Source organism: Brassica napus, chromosome A3 (assembly GCF_020379485.1).
Source record: "Brassica napus cultivar Da-Ae chromosome A3, Da-Ae, whole genome shotgun sequence".
Classification (NCBI taxonomy): Eukaryota; Viridiplantae; Streptophyta; class Magnoliopsida; order Brassicales; family Brassicaceae; genus Brassica; species Brassica napus.
The window spans coordinates 26664401-26686787 of NC_063436.1; the positions used below are offsets into that span (position 1 = coordinate 26664401).

At 35.4% G+C, this 22387-nt stretch overlaps 2 protein-coding genes and 1 long non-coding RNA gene across 6 annotated transcripts; all 3 read left to right on the top strand.

Annotated features, from left to right (window-relative positions):
* Positions 1–672: 672 nt before the first annotated feature.
* LOC111200512 (transcription factor bHLH126-like) lies at positions 673–6651 on the top strand. 2 transcript variants are annotated; one of them, XM_048763556.1, is made up of 5 exons: positions 673–1016; positions 1159–1512; positions 1594–1667; positions 2023–4118; positions 5972–6651. In XM_048763556.1, the coding sequence occupies exons 1-4, from the start codon at positions 795–797 to the stop codon at positions 2030–2032; spliced, it is 660 nt and encodes a 219-aa protein (XP_048619513.1). In that variant the 5' UTR covers positions 673–794; the 3' UTR covers positions 2033–4118; positions 5972–6651. The 2 variants fall into 2 exon arrangements, with proteins under 2 accessions (XP_048619513.1, XP_048619515.1); XM_048763558.1 differs by having other exon boundaries at positions 674–1016; positions 1594–1718.
* On the top strand, positions 4882–5775 carry LOC111214492 (glutathione S-transferase T3-like). Its single transcript, XM_022717403.1, has one exon. It carries the CDS (start codon positions 4882–4884, stop codon positions 5773–5775), a length of 894 nt encoding a protein of 297 aa, XP_022573124.1.
* A 1863-nt stretch (positions 6652–8514) lies between the features above and the next one.
* LOC111214303 lies at positions 8515–10851 on the top strand. 3 transcript variants are annotated; one of them, XR_002663818.2, is made up of 6 exons: positions 8515–9154; positions 9279–9629; positions 9723–9845; positions 10077–10165; positions 10238–10343; positions 10505–10851. It is a non-coding gene; the product is annotated as an uncharacterized LOC111214303 (long non-coding RNA). The 3 variants fall into 3 exon arrangements; XR_002663817.2 differs by having other exon boundaries at positions 8515–9031; XR_002663815.2 differs by having other exon boundaries at positions 8515–9629.
* The last annotated feature ends 11536 nt before the right edge of the window (positions 10852–22387 follow it).

Genomic DNA, 22387 nt, shown 5'->3' on the forward strand with positions numbered 1-22387 from the left:
AAAACCTTATTTCATTTTGGTGTTGCACCATTTTAAAGTAAAAAAATGGGGTAATACATCGAAGATGCTCTAAGGCAAGGCAGCAAGACAGCAGAACTACGCTTTACCAAAAAGCTTCCCTTTAAAAATAAAGAAGCAAATTTGGTTTCTTTTTACACACCATTGAAGCCTAGTTTGTAAGGCGGCAGAATACTTTACCAATTTAATCAATAAAAAATGTTTTACAGGAGAAAAGACTTAATGCCGACGCATCCGAATATTTTTTTTTTTTAACTAAAAACCAAATTTCGTAGGAAAAAAAAGATTTATGTTGAAAAGGTAATGCCGGAAGCTGCATTATTTGGTCTTCCTAATGAGTATTTTATATATTAAATGAATGGGAATGGTCTTCCATCTTACCTATTAGATCATCTCCAATGTATTTTTCTATTTTTACCTCTAAAATAAATGAACTCTATAATAGAAGTGGATTTTACTCCAATGTATTTCTCTAAAATAGAGATCTCTACATATAGAGCAAAATATAGAGGAATGCTATTTCTTCCTCTATAAATAGAGGAGAAAATAGCAATCTCTATTTTAGAGGTAAAAATAGAGATGGGTTAGAGTGGTTTTGCCTTTAAATGTTATTATAGAGGTAGAAATAGAGGTGGATTGGAGATGTTCTTGGAGACAACAGGGAACCATTTGTTTCTTTAAAGCACCATCCTTCAATAAAGTAACGAGTAAACAATACAATAAATCACTATAGGACATATCCACAAATCCTAGGGAGATTTGGCATTGCTAAAACTATGGATCCTTACCAGAATCCTAATCCCAGAGGGTACCAGGGACATATGCCATTTGGCTCAGCCGGCCACGGTGGCAGTGGTGGCTCCGATATCCCCCAAGGAACAGTTGACAATAAGCAGAAGAAGAAGCTTCTCCACCGCGACATCGAACGCCAGAGAAGACAAGAAATGGCTACACTTTTTGCTTCTCTTCGTGATCACCTACCTCTTCAATACATCAAGGTTCATATTCTAACGCACTTTTCCTCAAATTTTCTTATTTTCATTCTACCAATTGTTCAAACAAGAAACCAAGATTTGGTGGGATTTGGCTTCAAGGGTTACGAATATGTCTTTTAAAAAACCTTATCCCTTGAACTTTTAGGGGAAGAGAGCTGTTTCGGAACATGTAGGCGGAGCGGTGAATTTTATTAAGGACACGGAAACAAGGATTAAAGAACTCAGTGCAAGAAGAGACGAGCTAATTAGAGAAACATGTTATACATCGAATCCGGATCTAGCAAGAACTGCATCCGAGTTAGGCAATTCGGTTCCGGCGAGTGTGATGGTGCAACCATGCGTGAGCGGTTTCGAAGTGGCGGTGAGCAGCGACTCGTCAGGTCCACAAGCTTTGCCACTCTCAAGAGTGCTTGAGGCACTTCAGGAGCTAGGGCTTGAAGTCATCAGCTCTCTCACTACAAGAGTTAATGAGAGGCTCATACACACTATTAGAGTCGAGGTATGGTTTAATGGTTACAGCATGCCATTTCAATTGCAATTAATCTAGGGTTTTCACTATATATAGCTATACTTATTACAGGTTAATAGTTTTGGATGCTTGGACTTTGCTTGGTTGCAGCAGAAGCTAGTTGAGGAGTTGATACCTTCGACGGGGTACTAATAATTAAGAAAGATAACACTCTTAGTCCGAAAGACTTATTTTTCGTATGATCTCTTTTCCAAGTGCTCTTTTTGCTCGTAGATTTGGTATTAAAGCTTGTTAATGGATACAAAAAGGCGTTTTCGTTGATACCACATGTTCGTTGCTCCAAATAGATTATTCTCTTGCTCATGAACTTAATATGAAATCTATATATATAGAAACAAGATTTTCACATGCTTTCAAGTGCATCAGTGGAACACAAATGTATGGTACATATATATACGTTGGATATGACGTATACCCTTTTCATACATTTTACAACAAAACTACGTTCTAACTATTTTCATGATAAATATGCTAATGCAGAAATATCTAATGCTTTCATGAAACTTCATCTTTGGAGCGGGTCTGGAAAGTCATTCTTGGAAGGAGGCGTAGCTTAGGTTTAAACAAAAGTAGGTACGTACTGTTATGTTTTCGAAAGGATTTTATGAGTAGGTCATAAAGTTCATCATCATTCACCGCCCACACCGTAAAGATTTTTGTTGCGTGTGTCCCTTTCGTTTTGCTTATTACCTCCAACTTTTAGTTATCATGTGTCCCTTTTTTTGTCAGCCATGTTTCCCTTTCATTATAACTTTTTTGTATTATTCCATTGTCATGTTTTCATGCGTTTTTGTGTATGGATATAAGGTTTTATAAAATATATTATCCCATGAATCGTTAAGTCCTACTGGAAACAAGGCCAATGCGACAACATAATATAGCACCTAATTTTATCCAGAAAAGTATGAAATTTACAGACCATAACATGCACTGGTCTGTTAAGTAGTATCTGCATAATGTAATAGATATATAGTGCGAAGCCAGGGTAGGTGGGAACTATCTTTTGGGCTCTATAGGTCAAAATCTGCAATGTTCACGTGTTTCCCTTGTCTCTCTACATCTATAATCACACACCTCTCAGCAAACATCGGCCATAACCCATAAATATGCTCATATCCTCAAATTCCTTCAGTAACTGCAATATAAGGTTGAAAACAAATTCCATATTGCATGCAAGCAAAATTGGGAGAACCCACTATGATATTGCTTACTTACTTATACAAATAATAGGTTTAACATAAATAAATTGTTCAAAACGGTATATTAAAAACAAATTGTTAAACGCTTATGATAATCACGATGATTGTTTTGAAAAAGGAGCATATATATATTGCCATAAAGAAAAGCTTAAATTCAATGCATAGAGCCACCTTTATATTTTTTAATCATCATATTAGTTTGTTATTCAACCATTCAACAAAATCTTCATTTCTTTTGTAATTTACGATACGATACGACACTATTATACATATCCCCAAAATCTTGGTTTCTTTGGCCTCCTGGTTTCCTACGTATACCCATAAGCATATAAAGAGAATCACATAAGTATAATTTAAATTAATAGTAACTCATTATTTAATATCTAATGATATCCTCTTTATATAAGTCTCACGAACTTAAGCGAAGTGGACAGCAGTTCAAATGTTTTACGCACTTACGTAAGAGATACGCATGATGAGTAGTTGAGATCTCCCTGATATTCGTTCTTTAGCTATATCATTATTGGTAATTAAATTAATTAAGTATCAACTTTGAGCTGCCGTCAAACAAATTCATAATCATCAAATCAGATTGTGTCTCAATAAAGATTGTCTCCGACATTTAATTTAACCATCTTTTAGTGATATCTATATATATATATATATATACTATAATAAAAGGAAAATATCCTCCACTCTAAAGTTATCCACATCAGTTAATATATTCATCCAATCAGATAGCATTAGTCTGCTATGTATACCAGGTTTTAAGTCGACTAATATAAAACCGGGCCAAGCGTCTGGGCCATTAATAATATCCAGTGCCAATATGAAGTCCATCTCACCAATACCAAATCTCCGATGAAAGTCATTAGGCCATCAGCATCGCTGTATCTTCTCACGTATCTTGTTAATATTGGGCTCAAAATTAAATCAAATAAACCCAATTAAAAGAGGGACGTTAACAAAATTAGAAGTTTTGTTAACGCGTCCCTGGGCATACGTGGCGAGAGGGGATAGGAAGACCGAAGAGGGTAGAGGAAAGTTCCAGATCGGTCTCGACTTCATTCTTCTCGTCTCCCTTTTCTCTCTCGTTATCGACGGCGACTAGGTGAGCAGCGGTGTGTCTCTGCTCTCACATCGAAAACTTCACCTCCGCTCTCAATCGAAAGCTTCTCCTCCGATTCAAAGTGTTCTCCTCCGATTGGAAGCCTTCTCCTCCGATTCAACGCCTTCTCCTCTGATTGAAAGACTTCTCGTCGGATTCAAAGGCTTCTCATCCGATTCAACGGCTTCTCCTCCGACACAAAGCTTCTCCTCCGATTCATAGGTTCTCCTCTGATTCATAGCTTCTCCTCCGATTCACATCAAAACCAGGTACGTCTTCTTTATTTGTTCTCCTTTCGCGGTGTAATTGTATGATTGGTGCTTCCTTGTCATTTGAATTCGGTGTAATGAGGTGACTGTAATGTGAATTCGGTTTAGTAAATGTATTTCAAAGTTTAGGGATTACAGACGAGACCTTGAGTTGGTTTATGTGTTGAGTTGGTGATTTGAATTCGGTTATGTGTTCATCATAAGTCATTTGTATAGTTGTTTTTGTCGTATTTCGGATTGTCTTAAGCTATAGTCGAACATTATAATAGAAACATGTATCTTCACGGTGAAACGAAATTTTATGAGGATTTTATGAGGAATTCAGTTTACTTTAGATCATCGGTAGGTAAGGTTTTAATGATGATTTCACCAACAGGTTGGTCTTGTATGTGAGATGGTTAAATGTTTCGTTACTATGGTTTGGTGTTTTAGTTTGTTTGGTTGTAGTGTAGACAAGTATAGACAAGTATAATCTAGTTAACTTGTTTTGTTGTAACCGCAATGTGTGTATCTAGTTAACTTTACTTCGTTTCTTTTTTGGTTGCTATGACTGTAATAACTCATGATTAGACAGTGGTAGTTGATGGTTACGTAATTACTCACCGTCATTATAACTTATGTACTTTCTCAACTATTTAACAACCAGCTTCATTCACTCTTGTATTCGAAATCAAACCAGTCTATATCTATACTTTCTCAACTATTTTACAACCAGTCTATATCTATACTTTCTCATTCTATAATCTCTTCTCTTGTAATCGTTATGGATTCAAGGAATCTATTGAATCCATATGGTCAGTCCCCTAGTTTAGTTGGCCTCCTGAATAGTCAGAACTTTCCTTATGAAAGTTATCAATCGGGTGTCCACTTTGGAGAGTCACAACAGTCTGATATCCCTCCTTTTAGTTCACAAGAAACCGCGACACCATTGGCCTCTAAGGACAGAAAGAAGTGGACACCAGCTGATGACGAGGTTATCATCAGCGCTTGGATAAACACGTCTAAGGATTCGGTGGTAGGAAATTCACAGAAGTTAGGGACCTTCTGGTCCCGAGTAGGTGAATATTATGCTGCATCTCCACATGCAAAACAGAGTGGTGACCGAAGAGAGCATCTGAATATAAAACAGAGGTGGCACAAAATAAACGATTTCACCAACAAGTTCTGTGCTGCATATGCAGCAGCAGAGAGACAGATCAGCTCTGGTCAGAGTGATCACGATGTTCTCAAGATGGCGCACGAGATCTACTTCGCTGATCACAAGAAGAAATTTACTCTTGAGCATGCGTGGTGTATTCTGCGGTTTGAACAGAAGTGGCTAAGTCTGAACACTCCTAAACCGACTGGTTCTTCAAAGCGAAAAGAATGTGACACCCCGAGCCAAAGTACAAACACCACTGCTGCTGATGATGAGGTCCGGCCTGAAGGTGTAAAGGCGGCTAAGGCTAAAAGGAACACTGAAAAAGGAAAGTCAGTGGCTGATTATGCGACCATCATGGAGATGAAGAGGGAAGATTGGGAGATGAAGAAGGATGATTTGGACAGGAAGGAGAGACTGTCTAAGCTAGCTATTCTAGACACTCTTTTAGCCAAAAAAGAACCACTGAAAGAGGCTGAAGAAGTTGTAAAGAATAACTTACTAAAGCTGTTGTACTGAGATTAGATCGCCTCTTGTTTTAAAAAATGTCTCTTGTTATAATGAATTAATCTATGTCTTTTGCTTCGTTGCTACAATGTTTGAATCAATATATTTGTTTTGCTCCATTGTTTGTATTAATCTTTGTCATTTGCTTCTCTTGTTTTAAAAATCATAACTGCTATTGATGATTAATACTTCGTATTGTTTTTTGCAGGTATTAAAACATGGGAAGGTATAGCTACACCCAACCTTCAAGCTCAGATCCGTATGACAGGCCTGACAGCAGTGAAAACGAGACGGAAGACTTAATCCGTCGTGACCAAGCTGAAATAAGCTTGAAATATGCTGAACTGGTTCAGTACCCTCCACAACCTGAGGTGGAGTTCGGTTTCCCTCAGACTTGTTACTGTGGCTCAGAACCTAGAATTGCAGCGTCAAGATCATCAGCGTTTCCAGGGAGACTGTACTACACCTGCGGCCACGTTGACGACGGCGAATGTCATGTCTGGAAGTGGTGGGACGTCGCCTTGATGGAGGAGATGAAGGCCAGGGCCAACCACCTATTGGTATTAGAGGCAAAGGTAGAAAATCTTAACTTAATGTCTGACCTTGAAACTGAGGAGAAGGTACGTAGACTAGAGAAGCAAGTTCAAGAGAAGGATGTTAGAGTTGAGAAGTTAGTTGAGGAGATATTAGCTAAGAATAAATCAAGTGTTATCGGTGGATTAGAAGTACTTGTTGGTGTAATGGTCATAGTATTAGTTTTAATAGGTGTGGTGATCGCGTATAAGTGAGGGAAGACTTTGTAATATTGTAATGTTGTTATCAACTTTGTTGTTGTGTGAGACTTGACATGCTTGTAATATTTGTTATGTTCAGACTTTGTTGATTTCCCATGAATGCTATATGTTCAGACTCACTTTCCCGTGACCACAAAAGATACAAAACAACAGACTCATACTCACTTTCCCGTGACCACAAAGATACAAAACATCAGTCACTATTGTTTCACAAGATGTATATGTCGACAATAAACACAACCCGGGATGATATATCATTCTCTATAAATATGAGAATGGTTCGAACATTATACATATTCATCAAAAATCTCTTATACTCAACAATCTCTTCTACTCAATCTCAATACCAGTTTTTTTGTTAATAAAAATATGGCATCTTCATCTCATTACCATTACCATCAAAAAGATGATGATGATGATGATGAATATTCACATGTCTTTCAAGAATTTGATGACTTCCCTGCTAATATTCCGGAACCGAAAGAGCGAAAAAAACGTATATTTATCGAGAGAAACCGGGAAGAAGGCGACCGGCAGCTATGGAATGATTATTTCTCGGAAACTCCTACATACCCTCCCAATATATTCCGGCGGCGCTTTCGAATGAGTAAACCCTTATTCTTGCGTATTGTCGACCGTCTCTCTACAGAAGTTGAGTATTTTGCTCCAACAGAAGATGCAGTCGGAAGGCAAAGTCTATCACCACTCCAAAAATGCCCGGCTGCAATTCGTCTATTGGCTTATGGTGGTGGGGCCGATACAGTCGACGAATATGTCCGACTTGGTGAAACAACAGCTCGGAATTGCTTGCATCGATTTTCCGCCGCAATTATCAACTTGTTTGGCCATGAATATCTAAGACGTCCAACATCGAAGGATCTTGAAAGACTACTACATAAGGGAGAATAACGTGGATTTCCCGGAATGATTGGAAGCATCGACTGTATGCACTGGGAGTGGAAGAATTGCCCTACCGCTTGGCAAGGTATGTACTCACGAGGAACCGATAAACCAACGATTGTCCTCGAGGCCGTAGCTTCTTATGACCTCTGGATATGGCATGCATTTTTCGGAGCTCCAGGTACGATGAACGATCTTAATATTCTAGATCGATCACCTGTTTTTGATGACATTATTAACGGAGTTGCTCCGGAAGTCAACTTCCATGTGAACGGAAGGGAGTACGATTTGGCCTACTATCTCACTGATGGTATTTATCCGGAATGGGCGACTTTTATAAAATCTATCCGACTACCACAAGGTCCAAAGCATTCACTATTTGCTGAAACCCAAGAAGCTGTCCGAAAAGACGTTGAGCGTGCCTTTGGAGTCCTCCAAGCTAGATTCGCCATTATTAAAAATCCAGCAAAAATATGGAAAAAATCCATGATATCTAATGTTATGAGAGCATGTATCATACTCCATAATATGATTGTAGAAGATGAACGACGTACAGACGATCAAGATGAGACGTTTCAAGATGCAGATATTTCTTTTCTCGTTAAGGAACCTACTGAGCTTTTCAGTTCACTTGATCGTCGAGCAAGAGTTGGGGGTAGACCAGTCCATCAACAATTGAAACATGATTTGATCGAACATATATGGGATAAGTTTGGGTAAAATCTCATTTTTAAGTTTCTATCTATTAAATAAAAATTATGCTTTTATTTTATGTTTTTGTAATTTTTTTAACTTTTGTAATTTATTTTTTACTTTTCTAATTTTTTTTAAACCTTTGTAATGTTCTTATGTTTAATGTTATAAGTTTTAGTATAAAATCCTATTAATCCATTCTCATTAAAAAAAAAAAAACTTTGGGGTAAGAACCTCTACAAACTTCTACCAATAATCCCTACTTTTAAGCATGTATCTTGCCAAAACTTCTTAATCTAATTATATTATTAAATATATCCTAAGATATGCAAGCATGTATCTTGCAATGCTGATGGCCTTATCGTAGCGACTCTTCTTCTTCATCACCATTGTTTGGAATCACAATAATTTGCCCTTATCACTAACGCTAACTTAGTAACTTTAGTTTGGGATTCAAGGAGTTTTGATCTCGAGCTTTAAATAACTTTACAATGCCTTTGTACTAAAGTTCAACTTCTCTTTCATCCTTCATCTCACCTTATCTTCAATTGGATTAATATAAGGCGACCTTTTGCATCCTCAAATCTCTTGCAATATGATATCACGAATATGTGGATCGCGACTCAGCATGCGTGGTTCTGACGATCCCTGGTGTAGATCCAAGCTCCCTTGATGAATCTGAGTCGTCGGATGTTAAACTTAAGAAGGTGCGAGCAGCAGTCAGTACTTATCGAGAAGCTAACGAGAGTTGTTGCAGACAGCTAAAGATTGAAGGAGATGCATTGGAGTGTTTCAGTGGAACAGAGAAAGAGATTGTCAAGATGATAAAGACAGTTATGATGATGAACGTACAAGGCAAGCCACGCCTAGCCAATTTCTAGGTGATTTTTCGCCTTTTATTTGTTTCATTTTAATTTCTTAGTTCGACTGCAACCGCTTTTCAACTTATGAATTGTGGTTTGAGCTAGAGAAGCAACACAAGCTCATACACGGCGTGTTTTCAGGTTTGAATATTTCAAGATTCCAGTCTAAAATCACCTCAGCATCTTGATCCCTACTCTAGATTTTATATTCTAAAATATTTCAATTGTGTTATTATATGGATTGTTACAGCCTGTGATTTTACAGTATTGTGCAGTTTATCTGAAAACATCTGGAAACTGAGTCATTTAGTTGTCCGGCATGAGACACATTTAAGAAAGTCACAGAGTCATCGGGCCTTGGAATTCACAGCTAGCAAGTAGCAAGGAAAAGTAAAGGAAACGTTTTGTACTGAGGCTTTTACTCATACCAAATATTTCATACTGTTTATCTTATATTTATTTGTAAGAGTTCAGACTATAAGACAAGGGTATGTTTAAATATTCGTCAAACTTTAGAGGTGGATGGATAATATGGTTTTTAATCCTTGCAAGCTGTTGTATGTTAAATTGGAGAACATGTTTTCAAGCGAGTTTCAGCCTAAAAGGGATCTATTTAGTAAGATGAATATCCTAATTTTAATATAAGTGCAACATGTTTGTGTTTAATATTCCCCAACAGTTCTGACCTCTCGTCCCCGTTTTGTATTAGGTGCATTAATGTCTTAGATTTATTGGGCACATGAAGCTCATCGATGGGCATCATCTCCAGCAACGTCCAGTCCTTGACATGATCATGGGGAATGAGATTGTTGGTACACGTACAACCTAAAGAGTAAGCAAATTGTATTCCATATTACCACCCAACTTCTTAATGCTTCCTTATTAATTTACTCACTCACCATTGAATGACCAAATGCAAGGGCTCAACAGTAATATCATGTTATCCCGGCTTTCTGTAATTGCTTTTAGTTGTTAGCCACTCATTACAACTTCACTGCTTCTGTCATTTTTCATGTCCTAACTTTGGATTGTTCCTATGTCGTCCCAATGTCCAAACTCACAGGGAAGGTCTGGTTCAGCTCAATGTCTTCCTCCAGATTCCAGAGTATTCATTGAGAACGAGGTCAGCCGACCCATCCAGTATCTATCTTGGTACGTGCTTCTGCTTTAAAAACTTTCCAATGTTTTCCTTCCACCTGAACAATATATCGTGTTGTATGCTAGCTGTGCATCCTAACGCATCTGAACTGGTGAACACATCGAAGATAACGAATTTTGAAACCTCACAATTGGTGCGATAGTCACCTTCGTCAACAATGAATCCGTTCAGGTACAATATTAACACAACTGTACTGCTATTTTTTTGTAACTGAACTACTACCTTTTTTTAACAAGAAAATTTACTCCAATCTAAAAGAGACTTTGATTCGGACAGTCAAACCGTACTGCTATTTGTATAACACAACTCATTTTCTTCCTCTATGGATGCAGATAATAAAGACGAGGAATAAATCTACAAGTACAAAAAGGTAGTCGAGGCATAGGTTGGTCATCTCATACGAGGAAATTTAAAGTAAGTTCTCTTTCCTGATGCCTGAAAACATGTTCTCACTTCATTGAAACCATAATCTCAGAAATTTATCATTTATGTCTATAATAAGGTGTTCCGTATGTACCTATCTACAACAAGCGGCCATACCTTTATGTGTATTCACTTATATTTTTTGAAACAAAAACAATGTCTTCGATTTGTTGAGCTTGGTCTGAAGCTCAATGTTTTTTACTTTTGTTAACGCTATTTCGTCTCATATAGAACGGTCCTTACGCATGCTTTCTTATTGACTTCTATTTCAATGTTTCTACGTAAAAAATAGAAAATATTGGGTGAAGAATATTCACAAGAAGCCGAAAGCAAGTCATCAACAAATAAAAAAGAACTGCAAGATTTCTCACCGCCATCATTTCTATGTCAAACTTTTAGTTATTTTGGCTTTTTCTTATAATAATAGTATCATATATTTGCACAAAAATTTAAACATAAAATATTTGACCATACAAAGTAATTTTATTTTACATTTTACTTGATATCCGAAGTACCATAATAAATAAACTAATATCCAAAGTACATTTACTTATATCTAAACATTGAATCGTTAATTTTGCATTTTTATAATAAAAAAACTTATTTACAAAATAATAAATACCAAAAAACAATATTGAAAATAAATTATAGTTTAAAAATTTTAAAACAATTATTGAATCACTTTTTGGCATATATTTACATATTTAAATATTAAAAGTGATTACACATTTTATGATTTTTTTATGAACATATATATACATAGATATGAAATTATTTAATTAAATCGATCAGATGATGTATAAACAAATTAATATATGATACATAAAATAAGAGAAAGTTTTTTTAAAAAATATTAGTATAGAATATTTTGAACTTTTAATAAAGAGTTAGACATGATTACTAAAAGATTAATAGAAACTTCAATTTTTTACATCTAAAATATATACTAAATATAAATAATGATGTTAGAACAAAACGAAAAATTCAAAATATTTCATCCTAATTTTTAAAATATTATATAAAAAAATAAAGGATATAATATAGCAAAAAGTAAAATTAATTATTTATATATATTATATTTAACATTAAAAATTTATAGATAAATAATATTATATTTAATATTATATTTAACATTTTCAGTGTATTTAACACATACAAAATTTTTTAAAGTTGTCTTATTTAAAGCAATGAGTATTTAAATTAGCTTTACTTTAAAATTGTAAAAAAATAGATTATAATCATAAAAATATATATAATAAAATATTAAATATGATATAAATATCATATAAATATGAAATAAATAATACATATAACAAAGAAATATGTGATGTGAAGATTAATGATATATTTACTTAATAACCTAAATATGTAAGAAAAGATACTTTAGATAATAACTATGGTTTAACAAATTTTGTATTAATTTTGCATTTGTTTACCATCCCATACATATTTTAGATAGTAAAAAAATAAATTGTAAGTTTGACTCATTTCTAATTCAATTTCTATTTATATTTTTTATATCATAGAAATAATATATTGTAATATAAATATTAAATATAAGATTATTTGAATAAATAAATCCGGGCGTAGCCCAGACAAAATCTCTAGTATTAATTAAAAGTTTAAAGCCCTTCTTTATAACCCGCACAGCCAGACAAACTAATAACAACAATAAAAAGATACGAACATCAATGATTCAATTCCATCTTATATCACTTCAAAATACAAGCTAGAGTCGAAGAGTTTTGATGGCATTTATACATTATTAGGTGCTGAGACCCCGCGCAAGCGCGGGGCTGGTTATTTTGGATATCTGTGGGATGGTATGATTTACAGGATGTTGGTGTTGTTTAAGATTTGTGTAAATTAAAGAATAAAATTTATCGGAAGTAAGACAACAAAATTGATCTTAGCTTTTGACGATTAACTCAAGTTAGAGACATCTCCCAAAACGGAAGGAAAATTCAAAAAGTATAATTAAGGTAAAATATAGAGAATGTAAAAAATGCCTAAACATGAAACAGAGAGCGTGGAACAACGGAAAGGGAAAGAGAAGAAAATGAAGAAGCTTACGTCAGGTATATGAAATTAAAAAGACAGATATTGTGACAGCGCAGCACCAACTTATTTGGGGATCCATATCAAGTTATCAACTCTGTATATATCCGTTGTTTGAATAAATACTCAAAGTTTCAAACTACTTGCATTACAAAATTATTTTATTTTTTCAAAATACACATTGTTTGCTAGTACTTGTTAGGGAGCTCAAGGACCGTTGCTAGTACTTGTTAGGGAGCTCAAGGACCGTAGTACCATATATTAAAGCTACACTAATCTTCATCGCTAAGATCACACATTGTCTACATCCTCAACGTTAGGATATTCCAAGTAACACTTCTCCTCGTCTTCCTCGTCACGGGTTCCATCTTCATCTTGTAAACTCCAAGTAACCATCTTCCAAAATGCAGCACTCCACTTCTCTTCCCTCTTCAGGCTTAGCGGTGGTCTGTGACAAAATCCAGCCGTTGGATTGAAACAGAGCTCTTATATTGGCTTTGTGGTTCATAAGAGTTTAAAGAATGGTGAAACTGGAAGCATCGTGGCGAGTGGCACCCCTTCTAAGGAGATCTGCCCCCTGTGTGAAATAGTTTAACAAAACATAAAGATTAAAATAGTTTAACAAAACATAAACGAAGGTTGACGTTTTTATATTATGAAAAAGTAATTGTGGGTTTAAAATGTTTAGGCTCAAATTATGTTGGGCTCTATGTCTAAAACATGATTTGAACTTAAAAACTGAAAATTAAAAAAACGTTAGGTTATCTTTCTTTTTTTTCTCCGTCGTCGGGACAGCATCACCTGTGGGATCCCTGGCATGATTAGAGCTTAAGTTTGTGAGATTGGGGAGCGATAATAGTGTGATGCGTTATTGAAGAGGAGTTTACTTACATCAGTTAGGCTTCGTCCGCATCATTCCATTGTCGTTGGTCCTCGGGTGCTTCGTCGTCGGTCCTCGGGTGCTTCGTCGTCGTCGGAATCTGCAAAAGAAAAGGTTTTAATTTGTTAAGTAAGATGTCTTTTATTTCTTTTAGATTCGGTTGCTAAAAACATAATTCATTCAGTTTTCCTATTTAGTTTGGAGATTGCAGGGATGAAACAGTAGATCACAGAATCCTGTAAGAAAAACAGAGAAAAATCATTAGTTGTTCATAAAAAAACCCATAGACAAAACCAAAACAAAAAGATGAAGACACGTTTCATATATGAACAAAGAATAAGCAAAGCAAAGTTAAAGTGATAAAAAATAAGTTAGAAACAATCATCACCAGTTCATCAAGGAGGAGAATGGTGATGCCCATAAGCTCTCCATTCTTGTTAATGTTCCTGGAATCCTAGAATCGGATGAGCCGACCAACAATGGACTGAGTGGACCTTCCAAGGCGGAGAGAGTTGAAGGTGGAGTAGGGAACGGCGGCTGAAGCGGCTGGAGCAGCTGGATAAGTCATTTTCGTGACAAATGTGAGAAAGTAAAGCGATCGGAAAAATGAGAAAGAAAAGTTTGAGACAAGATGGAGCTTTTACCTCGAGGGATTCTATATATATGAGAGCTCTGAAGGCGTTAGAGGAGAAACTAAGCGTTTGGTAGGCGCAAAACATGCATAGAGCCTTAAAGATCGACCATAATAGCTGATTGCCGGAAGGGGAATCGCAAGCGACGAAGGAGATGGTGAAGATGGTGGCTTTCCTAATCTTCTTAGCTTTGTCTGTATCACCACTTTGGACAGATACAAAGCTTAATAAACAGAAAATCAATAAGTCCAAAGCCCACTTTTTGTCGAAGTCCATTCGTTACCCATCAATTAAAAAAAAAGAGGTGGGGTCTACAATGTTATATTAGTTTCCGACCTTTATAATATATATTAGTTTCGACCATCAATATACAAAGTATCATTTAGTGCAATGGTATAGTTATGGGTGCTTATATCTCAGTAACCCGGATTCGAGCTACTTATTTGATATTTTTTCACACTTTTAAAAAGTGGAATCCACAGACCGTTAACGTGTCTCCTCAAGAGGAAAAAAACTCTCCTATTATATAATAGATTTAAAAATGTAAATTATAATATTGCATTCAACATTTCATAAGAAAATTAACAATAATAATAATAATAATAATAATAAGCAATTAAAATTGATAATTTTTATATATATTTCCAATTGACTATTTTGATAGAGGATTAAGTTTGTACAAGGACCTATTGGTGAACCACAACAATTAAGATCAAATCTGAGAAAGCCTAGCTAATACGTGTAACATAATTTTTTTAGCTTTAGAACTGAGAAGTGTTGACCAAAAATTATTTTATTTGTGTAAGTTTGTGTCAGTGCTGGATATGAGATTTGGAAGGGTGGTTTGAAGCATTTCTTAAGAATTTTAGTTAAAAAAAATATTTTTTCATAATTTGGAAACCTGTATTTATGTAAGAACCTCTAAAACCAAGACCAATGTTTTATTGGACCGTGTCTAGATCCGGTCCCGGTCATTGTGGGGGTTAAATTTAACCTCTTCATTTATACGAAACTGATTTGTAGCCAAACACATCTTCACGTAAGATCATGCATGTACTTCTCAATGTGTTGGTGCATGTCCCATAGATTCAGATATGAAATGATCTGATCTTTTTGTGGTTCAGTAGTCAATAGATTATCAATAAAGGACGATCGCTTACCAATCAAATCATTGATGTTTGAGTGAACAGTCATCATATATATGATTCTAGAAGGTTCTATAAATTAAGTACTAATGTGAAAGCAGACACACGCATAAACCTTAATTCCTAAATAGTTTTATAACTTAACTAGGTTGCTATTAACCAATCGGTAGTAGTCTGTAGTAATATTTTGGGACTCGGTCCAGAATTCTCGATTACTTGTGAAAATTTGGGTTTGGATTTGAGTTTCGGAACAATGGTTAACATGGTGAATCATAATAGACGACCGGTCTATTTTTAACAGTTAACATTAGTAGAAAAATATTCAAAATTCAGATCATACAGTGTAGTAATCAGTCTACTTTTTAGCACTAAATTTGTTTTTTCCGAAACCATTTCCGAAACCGATTAGATCATCAGATATAATATATATATAATTTTCTATTCCATTTATTATTTTGTGTTAGTTTTATATAAATTTCTATGTTAATCTAAAAATTAAATACTATAAGATTTTTCCAGCTATAGTTTCAAAACAGTTGCATGTAATCGTATTACGTTGGCACACGTCGGAGAGAATGTATCCCAATTAGCAGCTACATAAACGGATAGGTTCAGATTTAAAACGGACGGTTGGGCCACCAGCCTTATAAAATATAAGTGGATTCTCACATTACTAAAAGCCCATGCATTAGCGGTACGTCCACCCACCCAAAAAGGCGGGTAATTCCTTTGTGCGAAGCCACTTAAAAGTCGTGTATCATTTTCTGTGCGTATGGGTCCTATACACTTTACAATGTTTATAGAGATTCGGACACATAGTTATGAATTTATCCCATTTTAGGTATTTCAATTGTCAATAGATTATCATCTAGAAACGATCTTACACCTTCCCAATCCATCATTCTTGAAGATTAATCGTCACATATATGGCGGATTCTAAAAGGTTCTATGATCAAATGCAAATGTGAAAACATATCTTTGTGTTCGTTCATGTGAATTACATGTATAGTTTTCTTCACAAATTCTTCTGTAAATACATTTTTCTAATTATACTTTACTGTTTACAGTAGCTTACACTTTAGCTCTTATATACAACAGTTTCTTTCGCCAAATAACAAACAAACATTATATAAAATTCTGAGACATTGAAATTTATAAGAATCCAATCAAAATCATGCGTCCATTTCAATCAAACATTATATATATATACAAGATTTTCTTTTATTTCTCTTAAAAGAATGGGGGTGAGTTGGAGAAGAAGACAAAGCATAGGAAAGCTAGTCCATTAAGTGAATGGATTTGAATAGAACATGGATCCTCTCTACTTTGAATAATTGAAATAGCATTGTTTTTTTTTTATCAATTGAAATACAATTGTCTTTTTGCCTTTCTCCATTTTTAATTTTATTTTTATTTTATCTGCTTTTTGCCTATAGTTTTGTTCTTCTCAGTTTCTGTTATGGAGAAACTTCTCTTGAGCAGCGTCACGTTCTCTTTAATTTATAGAGTTTATGCAGATTAAGCTGATATGATATTTTAAAATGTACAAAAACATGTATTATGTTTTTAAAGTTACCCGTATGATGAACCTGATTTGAATTGATGTGAAAGTTACTTTTCTTAGATATCCGCTCATTGTTTTAAAAGATCAGATGGTCAAAAGATTGAAATTAAAATACTGGATTTATCCAAGATTGTTAATTTGCTAACGATAAGCACATGTAAAAGCTGGTCCCATTTGTTCTGTTTAGCAAAGAGCCTAAATAAACATCATGTTACATGTGACATCGGTGTATAGTGTTTATTTCTTAGAAATTAATCCAACCACAAAACCAAACTTGCATATGTTTATATATATTGAAATTTTCTCACTGTAAGCAATTACAAACTAGAGTTGTATCATTTTTTGCATGGAATATTTAATTAATAGATGAAAGCAAATTCATGTGATTACTTTGAGCTACAGAACAAATCCAACTATCCACTACAAGAAAATATTTATATTGTGACAAATGTTTTAGTCACAATAAACATAGTTCCGTAACAATATAACTATTGTGACAGAATTGTTACCATTTATGAATAGTCGCAATAATGTCGTCACAAATTTATGCGGTAACAAAAGACGTCTTAGTTTGTAACAAATAATTCTAGTAACTAGTTTGTCAGTAAAAGTGACAAAAATAAAAGTAATAAAACCGTCACAATTATTGACTAAAATCTGGTCTTAAAAACGTTGGCTTTGGTGACGACTAAAATGTCTCCATTTTGTAATTAATTGCAACAGAACTTAGTTACTAATTTTCCTAAATAGTGACTACAGCATTGTCATCAGTTCGTTACATTTACATACTAAAAAAAGTCTTGAATCCGTCATTCAGATTATCAGTATTATTACAATTTCTCAATTCGGTCATTTTGGTTTCCCTATTACTAAAACTTTGTCACATTTAAATAGCTACTAATTTGAGGTATATGAACTATTAATATTTTGTATTAAATATGTTAGCTCCGTATTAGTATTATTTATACAATTTTCATTAGAACTACACAATTAGGAAATTATTATTAAAAGAAAAACATACACAAAAACTTACATAGATGTCAAGATTATTATAATATACTACATTATACATAGAACAAGAGTCTGTTAAAAAATATCAGAAAGAATAAACTAAACGAAGAAGAAAATCCCAGAAGCAGAGGAAAGCAAATGAATAGATTCATCAAATCTTGTAGTGTTATTTCCGCACCGGCCTTATTAACAGAATCTCGATCTTATAAACTGGCCATCTTGGGAGGTTTGTGATCTTGTCGAGTGATCTTATATGGGTTGACTCTCGTTTCTCTTCTTGATAAAGTCCAAGAGAAAAAGGTCTTCCAAAATCGATAGGCTGGGAATTTGATCCTCTCTCATAAAGGCGCACACCCATGATTAGAAGATGTATCAACAAGTGCCAAAAAAAATTGAGATTCAATACAACAAGCAATTTAAAGAACTGATTCAAAATGTACACCTCCTACAGAAGATTAACCATACGTAATGCAAACTGAAATTAGTGATTGTGAAAATTTAGAAACCAAAAAAGAGACAGCTTCAATTTTGTACAAGACCAGTTCTTAGGTTTTTAGGTAAACTTGTGATGAGGAAGAGAGTAAGTTGTTAACTTGTTTATTTATATATTGTATTCGACTAAATCTTTAGATACTAATGAGTAATAACGTTTGGTGCCTATTATGGTAACAACCCGGATTTTAATGCTTATTTACCGGGATTTATCGCACCACTTTGATTCTCTAATTAATTTCTTATACTCCTTTGTAAAATTAAATCTTTGGGTACTAATGAGTAATGACTGATAATCTTTGGATACCAATGACTGAAGAGTAATGACGGTTGGTGTTTATTTCGTCCGTCTTTCTTCAACTACCAAATTTTATACTCTCCTAAAATTGAAAACTGTTTCTCTAGTTAAAAATTCCGGTAAGAATTTTTTTCTGAGAAAGGGCTAAAAATTCCAGTAAGAATTATTATTTTTTAATTCCCATACAAACATAATCCTTATTTAACTTGGCATCACAGAATTTATATCTCTCCATTGCCATTTTATTTATTTCGTTTCCATAACATAGGTTTGCTAACACTTCCATTTAATTTTATATAACTATATTACATAAACGACAATGAATATTACTAAAAGATCTATGTCACGATTGTTATGAAATCTATTTTTGTCATAGTTATGTTACTAATTGTGACGAAAATTAACCACGGCTTAGATCGTCACAAAATTATGACTAAACAGTTACTATTTTATGACTACAACTTCTTAGTCACATTAATGTCTCTAGAATGTCACAGTTTGTGACGAAAATTAACTACGGCTTAGATTGTCACAATATTGTCACTAAACAGTTACTATCATATGACTGAAAAATTTAGTCACATTAATGTCTCTAGAATGTCACAGATTTGTGACAAAAAAAAATTGTCTCAAAATTCTGTCACAATAGCCCTCTTTTTTTGTAGTGATCACTTCGGAGTTGGGGGTCTTATCACTACAAGAAAACAGCGGTATTCTAACGGACGTTCCGACGGAAAATGAATTCCTCAGAATATACCGAGGAGTTTCCGAGGAAATTCCGAGGAAACACAAAATTTGGTTTCCTCGGAATTTCCTCGGAATATACCGACAGAATTCCGAGGAAAATTCATTCCGTCGGAATATTTCGACGGAATACCGAGGAAAATTGTATTCCTCGGAAAAAACCGATGAATTCCGAGGAAATATTATAGACGTTAGAGAGCCGTTGGAGAGCCGTTGGGGGATTTTAAAAATTCCGAGGAAATTCCGACGAACTAGCCGTTTGCATCGGAATTCCGTCAGAATTTCCTCGGTCTGTCGGCAGGATTTCAACTATAAATACAAGCACCCCTCTTCCTCTTTATTCACTTCATATCTTCATCCTCCCTCTCACTCTCTTTACACACGAATTTGATTCATAAAAAACATGTCTTCTTTAAATTATTTTCGTTCTTGGATCGATCGACCTCATTTGGATCCGAACACGAGATTGCTTACGGAAGAATACCAACAAGGTATAACCGAATTCATGGGGTTAGTTCACCGACAACCGGAAGCAAAAACAGGTATGTTAAGATGTCCTTGCTCTAATTGTAAAAATAAAAAAGTTATTAAACAGTGGGATGTTTGGACTCATCTATATTTGAGTGGGTTTACACGAAGTTACAAAATTTGGTATCATCATGGGGAAACTGATTATGAACATGGTAGTACTAGCGAACCTCAGCCAGCGGTTAGATTAGAAGATCCAATTAGAACGGATGTAGATTACGGTGTAGGTACTGAGCAGATGGTAAATGATCATTTTAGAGGGGAAGATTTACCCAATGCCGAAGCTAGGAGATTTTATGATATGTTGGATGCTGGAAAGCAACCATTGTACGAAGGTTGCAGAGATGGTCATTCAGCTTTATCATCTGCTACAAGATTGATGGGCATTAAGACGGATTATAATTTGGCTGAAGACTGTGTGGATGCGATTGCTGATTATGTAAAAGGTATTCTACCCGAAGATAATGTAGCTCCTGGCTCATACTACGAGGTTCAGAAACTCGTAGCTGGTCTTGGTTTATCGTATCAGGTAATAGATGTATGCAGAGACAACTGCATGATTTATTGGAGGGCGGATGAACAGCGGGTTTCATGCAAATTTTGTGGGAAGCCTCGTTATAAAGATACGAGTGGAAGAGTTCCAGTACCATATAAAAGGATGTGGTATTTGCCTTTGACGGAAAGGTTGCAGAGGCTGTATCTGTCTGAACGCACAGCGCAACCAATGAGATGGCATGCGGAGCACTCAACAGATGGTGAGATCAGACATCCTTCAGATGCAAAAGCGTGGAAGCATTTCCAATCAAAGTATCCCGACTTTGCGTATGAGAGAAGAAATGTCTACCTTGGATTATGTACTGATGGTTTCAGCCCGTTTGGCAAGAGTGGAAGACAGTATTCTCTATGGCCAGTCATTCTTACACCATACAACCTACCCCCAAACTTGTGCTTGCGACGAGAGTTTTTGTTTCTCTCGATTCTCGTTCCCGGACCAGAGCATCCTAAGAGATCACTTGATGTGTTTCTTCAGCCACTAATATATGAGTTGCAACAACTATGGGCTCAAGGTGCTGAAACATACGATGTTTCGTATAAAGAAAACTTTCAAATGCGGGCAGTACTAATGTGGACAATAAGTGATTTTCCAGCATATGGTATGTTATCTGGATGGACAACGCATGGAAGGCTATCATGTCCATATTGTCAAGATAACACTGATGCTTTCCAACTAAAACACGGAAGGAAAACGTGTTGGTTTGACTGTCACAGGAGATTTCTACCACCAGATCATCCATATCGTAGAAGTAGGAATTTGTTTACGAAGAACAAGAGGGTGTTTGACAGTCCACCTCCGGAAATTCGTGGGAAAGATTTGAAGACACAACTTAGAGATTTTGGTGCAGAAAGGACGCCAGACGTCGGTGGACATGAGCATTTTCCGGTAGATGGTGTTGGAAACCTACATAACTGGCACAAAAAAAGTATTTTTTGGGATCTACCATACTGGGAGGATCATCTACTAAGGCATAATTTAGATGTCATGCATATTGAGAAGAACTTTTTTGACAATCTCATGAACACGATCCTTAATGTTCAAGGTAAAAAAAAGGATAATTTGAAGTCAAGACTGGATTTAGTCGATATATGTGCTCGTTCAGAACTTCATGTTGATGAGAGTGGTAGGGCTCCTTTTCCCATATACCGACTTGATGCAGCGGGAAAGGATGCGTTCTTTGATTGGATTTCAAACGATGTGGAATTTCAAGACGGTTACGCATCTAATTTGCGTAACTGTATCGACAGAAAAGAAGGAAAGTTTACTGGCTTGAAAAGCCATGATTGCCATGTAATGATGCAGCGCCTCCTTCCGTTTGCCTTCAAGGAACTATTATCACGAAATGTTCATGAAGCAATTGCAGGGATAAGTGGTTTCTTCCGCGATTTATGCACAAGATCAGTGACTCTTGAAGGTATTGAAAATTTGAAGACTAACATAGCTGTGATTCAGTGCAACCTTGAGAAGATATTTCCTCCCTCATTTTTTGATGTTATGGAGCATCTTGTTATTCACCTGGTAAGAGAATTGGAACTTGGTGGTCCTGTGCAGTATAGATGGATGTATCTGTATGAGCGGTATATGTTCCATTTGAAGAAGATGGTGAAAAATTTAAGTAGGGTGGAAGGGTCTATAGTCGCACAGATGATCAATGAAGAAACTTCAAACTTTGCCGAGTACTACTTTCCAGCAGAAGTTCAGACCAAAAACAGAAGACCTGCTCGGCATGATGATAGAGGCGAACGGGCAACATATCATTGGAAGGTTCCAGACATTTTCACAGACGTTGGACGCCTTAGCGGAAAACCAAAGGACCGTCGACTTACTGATCAGGAGCGCAGTCATTTGCAAACATATTTACTCACCAACTGCGAAGATGTTCTT